This window comes from Dendropsophus ebraccatus, chromosome 1 (genome assembly GCF_027789765.1).
Source record: "Dendropsophus ebraccatus isolate aDenEbr1 chromosome 1, aDenEbr1.pat, whole genome shotgun sequence".
NCBI classification, from domain to species: domain Eukaryota; kingdom Metazoa; phylum Chordata; class Amphibia; order Anura; family Hylidae; genus Dendropsophus; species Dendropsophus ebraccatus.
The window spans coordinates 64437222-64450297 of NC_091454.1; the positions used below are offsets into that span (position 1 = coordinate 64437222).

Consider the following 13076-nt stretch of genomic DNA (forward strand, 5'->3'; position numbering starts at 1 on the left):
TTGGTTTAAACAAGTGTGGTGTAACGCTCTGGGTGGTGTGGTGGTTGTTTGGATATCGGTGACACCTGTTAATACCTGCCCACCACACTACACATAGCTACTATAAGTATTATCTATTTATCAGCATTTTGCCATTGTTTTTTTTCTTTTTTTTTTTTTCATCCTTTAAAACAGTTCCATATATAACTACTGCTATAGTAACCAGTGTAAGGGATAATTGTATATAAGCCTGTGTCACTGTGGCAATTGACACACAGTCCAATACATCACTACATACACCACCTGACATATAGGCGCAGGGTTTGATATCTACAACCCTGGGCCAATTCTTTACATCTTTGGGGGATATGTGCTTCCAATTTGGATTTTTTTCTCTGTCTGTGTTTCCCATTGTGTGGCTCTCTATATGACTGCTTGTATATACCACCTTCCTAACTGTATATCCACTTAGTGTAGGATCTATATCTCACTAGTACAAACAGTCAGGTAGGGCTATCATTGAGTGAGACAGTCAGCTCCCCCTCTTTATCGCAGGGTATGAATAGGAGCTAAGGATAGGATCCTGCGCGGGGCCGCACTTATCAGTGCGATCACTCTGCCTAGGGCAGGGAGAGTGAGGGCACGGATTTGCAGGGCAGTTACAGGTCCCACTAACCTCAACCTAATACCCTGCTGTTCATCCACTCCCTCCTTTTGGCCACACACGAACCGGGATACACATATATCAGGGTCCCCCGAGTGTAGACTTTATAAGCGATTTGGTGTGTGACCCTTTGTAACCGGCAATTTGGTTTTTTCATTGTCAGTCAACTAGCTGACGATATTTTTGCATTTTGGTATTTTTCTATATATTTTTGTGTGTATTATCCTAGATTAGGTTTTTTAGAATTTTCCAATAAAAGTTAGATTTTAGTTTTATTCTGTGATTCCGTTTTGGTATGAACTAAACTAGTATCATATTCAGTGATTTCTCCTACATGGGTTAATCTGCAGCAGATGGCAGATTATTTTTTGAAATGTCAGAAGTAAGCAATGAGCTGATGAACGAGTTTGCTCTTTCCTTGGCTGATCGCTGACCCCCTTACACAGGGCGATATCTGGCTGACTGGGCAGATAATCGGCCCATGTAATAGGGCCTTAACTGTGAAAACATCAGGGATCAGTTAGGGTCAGTTTAAAGAGAGATTATTTGACAGATTATCTGACATTTTTTAAGCCAAAACCAGGAACAGATTTTAAACAGAGAACAGGTCATAAAGGAACGACTGAAATTTCTCCTCCTCTCAAATCCATTCCTGTCTTTGGCTTCAATAATCTGTCAAATAATCTCTCTGTGTCCTCAGTTTAGCCCTAAATCCAATCCATTGCAACCTAGGGGATTTGTTTCCGCTGGGATCATCTCAACACACTTCAATTACTTTAGACCCTTCTTCATAATATCTATGGACAATATACACTATGCATCACATGGTTGTGTTCTGCAGTAATGATTACCACACACGTCTGTTCCATTCATGCTCACCATGACAGCTATAGCTGTATTGGTTGTGACATGTTAGATCTCTGCATTGCTTGCAATGTATTCATGAAACTAGTGTAGTATGGATAGCTCTGCTGTCCTTACCAATCCATCAGTATGATGTTACAAGGATTATACAAGGATAAAAAAGCACTAGCAGCACCCACCCAAGCTAAAACAAACTCATTACATTTGTGGGTCATGAAGTGATAATTTACAAGATGCCCAAAAGAGCCAATTCAAGTTAGATTACTTTGGCTACCTAGTGAAGTGGTTGTGTTAAGCTAACTATTCTTAGCTATGAATTGGTTGAAATAGTCGACAAATTAACGTGCATGGTGGCCTACCAAATCTTTACCAAAAACGTTTAATCTTTTTGTTGCTTGGAAGGTAAGCCACCACCAAAGGAGCCTGGCAGCAACTTTCCCTCTGCTTATTCAGTATGCACAGAGGAGCCTTAATGTTGACATGTGAAACTATATTGGGAGCAGTGACTGCAGATAGATCCCATAGAGCTCCTCTTGCACAGTATTCATTCTGCCTCTTTGGTACTTACGATTCACTTCACGGCTGACGTGATTAAGAGGGTACTTTTTTAGGTATGGAATCTCTAAGTCATAGTTGATCTAAATCTTTTCCTGTAAGTAGACAGCATGGACATAGAGCTTCACAAGGAATCTCATACTCTTTTTGATAAATGGCGCACCCATAATTGCCCACCTGAACATTTCATTGATATTTTATTATTTATTTATTTTTATTATTTATTCATGTTTAAAATCGCATAGGATCGAGAAGAAAACTTTTAATTATTCCAAACAGAGGGATAGATCTAAGAATTACATTATACCAAATTTCAAGAGGGAGTATCCCTGAGAATGCTTCCAAGGTCATCTAATACTGCTTACATTGGACCCGCTAAAATTTAGCCCCTTGCGAAAGACACTGCTTCTACCTTGTCCATAAATATTTTCTAGTCCCTATACATCTAAAACCTACCACTACAAGCCGCATTCGGTCTCAACAATCTATGGCATTACCTACTAAACACTGCTCAAAAGAAATGACACAGATGAGTAATCTATTGCACTAGCTGGAGCAGTGCACCAACCGGCCCCCAACACCTTTCAATCCACATTCATCCAACAAAGTAAGCGGTCATGCCCACACTCTTATTTTTGTGGGTGCCCCTCACACGCATGCCACTTAGGGACCTTATCCGCTCCACCTGCTGGGTCTTCCAACTACCGAGCTTTCCAACTCCCATACCCACATGTGCCACAAGGGCTGAGAGTCAGATCTCCCGAGACTTACATACTTATGCTGCAACTACGGACCCCTGCCAAGAGTCCCCACCACCAACCAGATTATTTCACTCATTTTGTGGGGCGCCCACCCCTATTTTCATTTTGTTTCAATTGACCCGCTTAGCCACAATTGCTTAACCCACCCACTTTGAGGCCACTGACCACAATGCCCAACCAGCACCCTGCTATCCATTAGCTATTCCTATATCACTCTGAAAGCTATTGCTTGTTTCTATATCCCATTATTTTATTGTGCGCCGAACTGTTTAAGTTACTCCTCATGGACACAGAGGCACCACCCTCATACGTTCCCCCCCCCCCCCCCTCACCTGCATTCTTTACCCTTCTTTCTCCTTTCTCTGTGGCATTAATTGCACTTTGAAAAAAAATTGTGTGCGCTATGGAAATGAAAACAAAAAGCAATATTTTTTATTGGGGGGTGTGTGTGTTTATACGGTGTCTACCTTTGGTAGTACAATTGACGTTATCTATATTCCTCAAGTCGGTACGATTACAATGATAGTTGTTAATTACAATGTTAGTTGTTAATTTTTCTTTGTTTGCTTGTTGCCGTGTTTACACTACAAGATTAATTGCTTGAATTTGAATGATTTAACACATGTAAGAGGCCCCTTAATGTCAGCAGTTTGGAATCTGAATTATAGCTGTCAGATTCCCTTTCGGACACATACAGTTGTCTATCAGAGAGCACCAGTGGGTTGGTAAACAAGTGAGAATGCAGTTGCTTTCCATAGCTGACAGACTCGGTTAGAGGTAAGGCTTCCAGTTTGGTTTGAGGTAATGTTTTGACTCTTCCCTGCGATTAGCCATATCTGTGTTACAAGGATCAAAAGTACCAGTAGTATGTGCGTTTTTACGTTAGGAATACCTGTAAGACCTTTAATATCTCCATCTAGTGGTCAAGATTGATATTTCAATACATTTTTATTTTGACTGGTACCCATTTTATAAAACAAATAGGCAACAAGATTTATTCATTTAAAACCATTTAAAAATCTGTAGATTTTGGTGTAAATAGATCTTACAGTGAAATTCATCTTTATAAAGATCATTTTTTGTAAAAGGTATACATAGGCATTATGTCAAATTTCACACCTGACACTTTGGCCATTTTGGATGTTGTAGCTTTTTGTTTCAGACTGCATTCACATTTATGGATAGGCCCTCAATCTCCGATACCCAGCACCTCTGCCAACTGGCTTTTTCGCACAGCATGATGCCCACATACACAGTTAACTGAGCTGGAGCCAGACAGCTCCATGCATTGGCCCCCATCTCTTAGCGATAGAATTAGCTGTTGAGAAACCCTTTAAATAACAGACAAAACACACAGGTAGTTTTTCTCCAGTCTTTGTTTATTTTATTTCAACTAGTTAAACTAAGATTTAAGAACATTTATGAGATTGCTAAGAGTTTCTTACTACCAATACGCAACATAAAATGCAGTTGTTCACTGTCTTAACATTGTATAGATAACACTGCAGTGCAGACAAAGTCATTATATCCTAGTTCTGGATTTTATTGCACATTACTTGGAGTTTTCTCCCTCTAGAATATTTTACAATTACATGAGTTATGTTTCCAGTTTGTTCTTTTATTATAATACAAAAATGAATACAATTCATAAAAACATTAAACGACTGAAGCTTTGGGTATGATGGTTTCAAAGTTAATGTTCTTTGGTTCAAAGAAAAAACATGGTGTGCACTATAAAGATGTTGGCAAAGATTAATGGAGTCTCATGGTTTTACAGAAATTAAAAAAGAAATAACAAATGCACACACAGTTATTTAAAACATTACTTTTATTTGCAGTAACTTCTGACACATCCTCAGACATGTCAAAAGTTACTGATCACACCGGGTCTCCCTCCTGAGACCCACTGCCATCCTCCTGGACAGCCAGGAAACATGCGCAGCACTGTGCTCCCTTCCCTGGTTGGCAGGGACATCCCATTTGTTTGATTTGATTAATAGCAATGAAGAGAATCACACTGCTGCACAATGCTTTACCTTAAATTCATAGCAGGTCACAGGAGCGAGACCTATGTTATCAGTAGCTTTTGCCATGTGAAAAGTTACTGCAAATAGCACACCAAATTCCTAATATATCACAATGCAATACCCAAAATAGTCATGTATGGCATCACAGTAGTGAATGAGGGAGCTTTTCAATACAGAGATAATACATAAATTACTTATCAATATATCCCACAGCTAAGAACAAGCAATAACTATTTCCAAAAATCAGCTCTCGTGGACTAAAATCCTTAAAGGAGATGTATATTTATTTTCAAAAACACAATCATTGAATGAAATAGGACCAACCTGCATCACAAGCTACAGTCTATGGAGAAGAATGGTACTATACCTGGGGACAAAACCGTGTATTTTCTAATCAGAAACAAATCCTTTAGGGTATATTCACACGAACGGGCTCGCAGCGAGATTCTCGCTGCGAGCCCGGCAGGTCCTGGCAGTTCCCATACACTACATACTTGCTGCGGTCTAAACGACCGCAGCGAGTATGTAATTATACCGCCCTTAACCCCTTCTGCTCCCGCCAGGCTCCCCCGCTGTAAGCATACTTTACCTGTCCTTGCTGCACGGGTCCAGCATCCTGCTCTCCCGCCCGGCCAATCAGTGGCTGCGGCTGGGCAACACACTAATTGGCCGGACAGGAGAGCAGGACGCCGGACCCGTGCAGCAAGGACAGGTAAAGTATGCTTACAGCGGGGGAGCCGGGCGGGAGCAGAAGGGGTTAAGGGCGGTATAATTACATACTCGCTGCGGTCGTTTAGACCGCAGCAAGTATTTAGTGTATGGGAACTGCCAGGACCTGCCGGGCTCGCAGCGAGAATCTCGCTGCGAGCCCGTTCGTGTGAATATACCCTTAGGGTATAATTTATATAAATCCATTCAACATCTCCATCCAAAAACTATATACGGTATTTTGGAAAGCACTGGATTCTCTCTTTTTTCTAGTATGAGCAGGTCTTCAACCTTCAGTTTCATGTAGAGTTTGCCAAAAGCAACAATACCTGCACAGAATAATTGACTTAGGCTTTATGACCCCATACTATGTGTGCTGTTCTATGGAGTTGTAATATGCTCATATGCATGATCCTTGACTCTGCAGGTACATTAACACTACTTGGTCTGAACCACCATGCATAATGTAAAATATAGCCGTTAGTAAGGGGTCATTTACACGTCTGCAAAATACTGACCGGACTCCGGAGCTAACAGCATTATCATTCATAATGATGCTGGGAGCTCCGAAACTGTTTAAATATTTTCGCTACTGTACTAACAAAGCAAGAATGCGGATGCTCCAAGGTCTGGTCCACAGAATACTGTCCGCACACGGACAGTATTGTGCGGACCAGTGAGTGACCCCTACCAAGCAAGTATGTCAGGACTTCATGCTGACTGTGGTTTATTGACAGATTTCTTTTTAAGTGGCTGTCAGGCTTTAAAAAAAAAAAAAAAAAAAAAAACTCTTGTACTCAGTTTGGGTGTGGTTCTGCAGCTTAGTTCCATAAAGGTTAATGGAGCTGAACTGAACAAGGTTGGTGTTGGTTTGGCAAGAAAGTAGCTGTGCTTTATCTAATCCTGGATAACTCCTTTATGTACGTCAACCATTATGCTTTTCATTGACCATGTTTATTTGGAGCTAGCCTTTGAAGTAAAGACTTCTATAAACCACACTTATCATGTCTACTGAAAAAACAGGCAAACAGCAAGGATCTAGCATAGAGCGGGTGTTCCTAAATGATGCCCTGGTAACTGTTATATTTGGAAACATTGGTTAACACATGGGGGCAGTCCAAGCAGCAAATTTACTGGTGGTACTAATTCAACCTTGGATATATTGCATTGCATTAATGGCTTAAACCCTGAGTTATACGTTAAACAGCACAGGACACTGGGTTCCCAAGTGCAGTATAGTAGATGGTGTTGACTCCTTATATACAGTGGAAATGTTATGTATTGGCAGTCATCCATCAATAATTTTATGGTAAAGCCTTTCAACTGTAACACCTATCATACACTGGGTTACCAACCTTTTTGAGACTTAAAACAGAATAATTGGAAACAGAGAGAGGTTGGATTTTAGCACATTAGGACTATTCAGAGATGACAAAAGCTTCAGATCTGTAAATGTTTTCTTTAAACAAATGGCACCTGAAATGGTTATATGTTCTTCACACAACGCTTCAAGAAAAGACTCAAGATACATTCATTCAAGGTTTCTAGTTTTTCTTCATCCTCACCTATAAGTATTTATTTACTATGTTTATAGCACAACTCACAAGATGCAATATCACAAAACAAGGTTCTAGAATTTATAATGCAGCCTTCAGTTAATGAACGTAATAAGTAAAAATACAAGATCTATAACTAATCCCCCCATCTTTTCCCAGACGTCTTGTTTGTCCATACAAAGCACCAACACATTACTGGGTGGATACTGCCAGGGAGGTTAACAAATCCCAACCGCAATATCTTGGACATCATACTGTCACTTATTTACTAAGATGAACCATTTCAGCAAGGTCCAATTTTCAAAGAGGAAACAAATTCTGGGAGGGAATGTAAAGATAGTGCGGCTCTAAAGAATGATACTGGGAATATTGGCAGCTGAAGAAACGACAGCGTTCTTATTAGGGAGGCCTATGCACTTAAGGTAGAATATATATTTTACAAAAAAAAAAAATATGGCACTTCAATACATATTAAATATACCCTGTATCGTACTTGGAAGTCCTAAAAACGCATAGATTGTTAGATGTTGCTGAAATCTGTTGAGGCACATTTTATTTATCCTTAAGACACAGAGCATGTAATAATCCTTCTCTATACTTTGAAAAAATATCTACTGCATATCCCTGTAATGTTAAGAAGCACTCAATCTTTTTTAAGAGAATAATGCAGATGCTCATGTGTGTGCCTTCTATATAATTGTTTAAGTTTATGTGCTATTTAGGGGTTTTTGAGACCCTAATTCAGCCTTGATTTCCCATTATTTTTCTGGCTTTGCAGAGACCTGACCTGGTGGGGTGGGGGTGGCTGAGTCTCTTTACATTGCATTAGCTCTGCCCTGAGTCCTATCTAGGAGCAGCAAGTGATAGATCAGTAACATAGAACCTCTGTCCCCTAACTCACAATAGAGTCTCACTGCACTGAAGTAACAGCATTTGCAAGTGCAACTTGCCTACTGATATCATTAGCAAGCAGCAGGACCTGACATCATCCATAACACCCAGTAGTGGATTCCTGTGCGAAAGGAAAATCACTCGGGACCAGGCACCGCCAATTTTATAAAGTTTCTGGTTTGTAAAGGCAGGGCACCCTTAAAATATATCTAGCAAGAGAGTAGCAGCCAACAAATTATTAGGTATATTTGTATAAGCAAGGTGTGTTAAGCCACAAACCAGAAACTGTTTATTCCCCCTTTCTACTATTCATCTATCTTTACATGGAGTGGTGCAGATGAATGGTATGCTGAATAACAACCCAAACCATTTTCTATGGCAAAGAAAGAAATATTACAATATTTTTATTTCATTCTACAAAAGTCTCCACTTACCATATATCATCATAATGGGGAACATTTATCAGGATTGGTGTAAGAGTATGCCAGTCTTAAATAAAGCTCTGTCCCCAGTTTCCAAGACTGATCTACCGGCGCACCTCATCAGGTGAGTGGGGGACACGGCTGGCGAATGAGAGGAAAAAGGGGCAAATCTGCCCCTTTTCTGTGGCATATGCCAGGGGCCCATTTTGATAAATGTCCTCTAATGTGAATATTCATGTTTTGGGTTCATGCTGTCCACAACCTGTATCCACCAGGTATTACAAGCATTGTAACCGGTCATCCAGGTTTGGTTAGATTTCCAAACCTGCTGGCTGTGCAACCCTTGGCAAGAGAAGCACATTTGGATCCAACAGAACACAAAAGAACATTCTCTAGATATCTCTTTGTAACCTATATCAGACATATACAATTTGTACCGTAGTATCTTATGTAAGTAGCAGCTTTTCTTCTCTTGGTCCCAGCTACATTGTAAATAATATGTATGGAAAACTCTAAACATCAATGGTTACTTAACAAAAGGAGCACCTAGAACCTAGAAAACAGATAATGGCTGCTGGAAAAGGGGCACTTGCATCAGAAACAAAACTATTTATGTGCTATCCATTTAGATATTTTAGTAAAAGAAAAAAAAAACACAAAGCTTCCGCACACAAATGACAAACTTGGCAGTAAGATGGCCCTGGAGCACATATATGTAACAGTACACACAGGAGAAAAAAAAAAAGGCAGCACATTGGGTACTAGATCTTAGGCACTGAAGGTTCACACAATAATTATTCAGCAGTGATGCTCTGCTCCTTTTGCTCATGGGGTATTAAATAAATGTCACATTAAGTCAAGGATTATCCAAATCACATTTATTATGAGTAAGCACAATGGAATGGAATCTAATAAAGAGCTGTTGGGAATCACCCCAATGACTCTGAGAACTGCTGTTTGGGCAGCATGAAACTAGTGACAGGTTACCTTTAAGCAAGCAATGAATATTTAGTATCGATGTGAAGCCATAACTATTATAATATTTAACATTATAATATTGTCACTAGCTCACGACCAATGGTAATCGGCAAATATGGGCAAGAGAGACAATGGGGTTTGAGGAAGATAAACAAAAACTCCTCTTGGTCAATGTGTGCAGCCATCTTTCATATCAGAGAACGTTTCTTGCTCCACTTGTATTTGGCCACGATGCAAGACCATGCTTGTCATCACTATGATGTAAACTGAAGTACCTTATGTAAAAAATAAGCATTTGTAGCCTTCAAGAACACTTTTTCTAAATTCTGTCAATTTCGTATTTTAGCTGCACAGAATTATCACCTAAATTGCTTCAATGAGAAAATTCACAAGCTCCAAGTGCCATAGCACATTACCATGAGTAATTTGTGCAGAAAGTGAAAACTTATTGTGTCTTCTTGCCAAAAAGCTTAATGATCTATGCACTTAGCAGTCTAGGCTCATGTATGGGTCACAGGTAAGGGACCTTTGGCAGTCAGAATAAAGATTCACAGTTGGCAATTATGTAACAGAGGTACATAGACTCATATTAGAAGGCAAATCTACTAATGTTCCTTTACACTGTTGGCAGGTCAGTCAGTGGCTTACAAGAAGTAAAATCTATACCGATGTAAACAACAATGGATATGTGCAATAATGAGTAGGTAAATGCTGAATCTGTCCTTTTATATGTTAACTGAACTCCCCCTACCCATCCCTACATTTTTCAAAATTCTGTGAAGAGATGCATTTCAGGCCAAGCCAGCCGGCATGACTTCTGGTAAGTTACATCCCTAAGGCCATGTCTAATAAATAGGACTTGTGCAGTTAGGTCTCTGGTTGATGTCGCCCAGCATGCATTGTGCCTCTCCACATTCTATCTGAAGAATGGGTGCGAGTATAAATACTAAAGGGTTAGTCAAGCACCATGAGGGGATATCTGGTATTGTGGCCCATTTCCCAATTAAGTAAAACAGGACTGAGTTGCAATATCAGATATAGCTCACTGACATATATGATGCTGTTTTTGCCAAAGAAAAAAAAAATCTTTAAAACTTTGTGATTTATGATAAAAAAAAAATATTTTAAAGTAACTGCTTTGCTTAAATTCCTAGGTTCTTCTGATAATATGTATTCATCTTCATACATGTTTAATATATGTAAGATGTACACCCCTTTTAAAATGTAAAAATAATGTACTGTATGGTCAAATAATTCTTATTTAAAATAAAAAGTAAAAACCTATAAAAAGTACTTTGTGTTCATCCTTGAAAAGGGTTAGGACTTGCTTCCTTTCTCCTAGGAGTTCAACAACATACATTTTGTGAACACGCATGGCCTTGAGGGTAGGAGGGTGGTGAGGATTATAACCCTTTATTGAAGTAGACTCTCTCCAGGCCCGGACTGTTCTCTTTAATTTGTGCTTGCAGTTCAGGCTCTAGTCGGGATACAGACATTGAGCTGTGTGAAGAAGACAAATCATTGATTAACAAGGTAAGTGTAACCTTTGAGACTCACTGAGACAATGAAGTTGGATCAACAGCTGAATCTTGCAACAAAATGATCATGTGCAGAAATGAAGAAATAAAAATAGTAAGTTAAAGAACACGTAGGGGATTGCTTATAGGGAAGAATCCCATGCCTGGATTAAAGGGGCCATGCACACAGGTTTGCATTGTGCAAGAGGCCTTTATATGCTTATGATGACAGCTTGCAAATAGTTTCATTAACAACTTCCATTTTATATCCCAGCGTATCTATTGTTCTGTTTAGGTGAATAAATCCAATAAAGTTTACATACCAAAGAACTTTAATAACTTTGATGAATTGAAAATTTTGTGTAATTAGTGGACACCTAGCTGTGGTTATGTGTATTGAATTGGTGTTTTATGGTGCATTTACACAGAGAGATTTTTCTGACAGCTCTTTGAAGCCAAAGCCAGGAACAGACTAGAAACAGAGAACAGGTCATAAAGGAAAGAGTGGGATCTATCCACTTTTCAAATCCATTCCTGGCATTGGCTTCAAAAATCTGTCAGCTAAATCTCTCTGTGTAAAGGCACCCTTAGCTTTGATCCAATGAAGACAGGTGTGAGCTGTTTTTGTCAGAAAGCAGACACGTTTTTTCTAGCATTTGAAAGCCATTGAAAGGTTCTATTCACATATGTGCCTTGGTTCCTGTTTATAAAGAAACCATGTGAAACCCATGTTTCCTTTCAGTGGGGTCAATGTTGTTTTCCATCTTTTGGTCAGGAAGAAAAACCACTGTATTCAGGGTTATTCTTCCCATCAAATATGACAGCTTAGATACTATGTGTAAGCATAGTATTAGTGAAATGAAAAATGTAAAGTAATAAAGCTTATTTAGGCAATTCCAAAAAGAAGCTGAACAAGTTTATAATGACTCTTACCTCTTCTGGGGAAATAATGCACAGCAAAGTGGTGTTGCAAAAACCAAGCTAAAAAAAAAAAAATTGAGGAAAAAAACATAACCTTAAGATCATGATATTTACATAATGGCAAAACTCAAGGCACAATTTTATAGTCTGAATTCTCTAGCTGTCACCCTGTCCCTCCCATTCCCTATTAAGTTTATACAATAGAGGCCTTTATAAGATGAAAACACAACAAACACTTACCAGAATCCAACTAATCCTACTTGTATGGGGGCATTCATCCAGGGAAAGCGCTAAACATAAAAAAAAAAATTGCAAACATGTGTGAGACATGAAAGCTGACAAATTTGAAATCTGTATGTTCAGATAACCTGCTATTACCTTAAGGAAAGCCTTCTTTTCCAAGCTGTTCATTATAAATGGAGGAATTGCTGTAAATGAATAAAAATATATCAAGTAACAATCCTTGGATATTTGCTTTCTACACTAAAGATCTATAATTCCACAGACAGCAACAACTATTGCTGCTGCATGTTACATAGCTGTACAGAAGTTGCCGAAGCAATAGCCCCCTCTGTGACATCTCTTCCTGCTCTACTGTCTAATGCTGGACCACCAGACCACCAATGCTGCCTACCATCTGCATGCACTGTGCACATAATACAGGTTCCCTGACACTTTTCAGCAACTTCCCTGTGTATGGAGCAGAAAACAGGTTATTTACATTATTAGGAGTGTTTGTGACATACGCACCCATGCCTGGAGCAGCCATTAGGATCCTAGAGATGACCACCTGAGTGATAGCTTGTTTAGCAGCATTGGCAGATTCTCCAATTCGGTTTCCATTCTCATCTGTGACTGGAATGCCATGTTTTAATTCCCTGTGACACGCAAACAAGAAATAAATTAAAAGATATAAATAAAAAGGAGAAGTCCGGCAAAATTTTTTATTAAAGTATTGTATTGCCCCTCAAAAGTTATGCAAATAACCAATATACTCTTATTACGAGAAACACTTATTAAGTGCTTTTACCCCTGCACTTACTATTGCATCAAGGCTTCACTTCCTGGATAAAATGGTGATGTCACGACCCAACTCCCAGAGCTGTGCAGGCTGTGGCTGCTGGAGAGGATGATGGTAGGGGGACACTGAGGGACACAGGGCACTGGAGGGACATTGAGCATCCCTCTGCCATCATCCTCTCCAGCAGCCACAGCCTGCACAGCCTGCACAGC

At 39.5% G+C, this 13076-nt stretch overlaps 1 protein-coding gene across 2 annotated transcripts in view; it reads right to left on the reverse strand.

Moving 5' to 3' along the window:
- Positions 1 to 9290: 9290 nt before the first annotated feature.
- The window catches only part of SFXN1 (sideroflexin 1), a 31295-nt gene continuing 27509 nt past the window's right edge, over positions 9291 to 13076 (reverse strand). For both annotated transcript variants that reach the window (XM_069972146.1, XM_069972138.1), the window contains exons 7-11: positions 12594 to 12721; positions 12222 to 12271; positions 12084 to 12133; positions 11856 to 11903; positions 9291 to 10905 (exon numbers count right to left, since the gene is read on the reverse strand). In XM_069972146.1, coding sequence (XP_069828247.1) covers positions 10809 to 10905; positions 11856 to 11903; positions 12084 to 12133; positions 12222 to 12271; positions 12594 to 12721 — 373 coding nt within the window. In that variant the 3' untranslated portion in view covers positions 9291 to 10808. The remainder of the gene's footprint in view (positions 10906 to 11855; positions 11904 to 12083; positions 12134 to 12221; positions 12272 to 12593; positions 12722 to 13076) is intronic.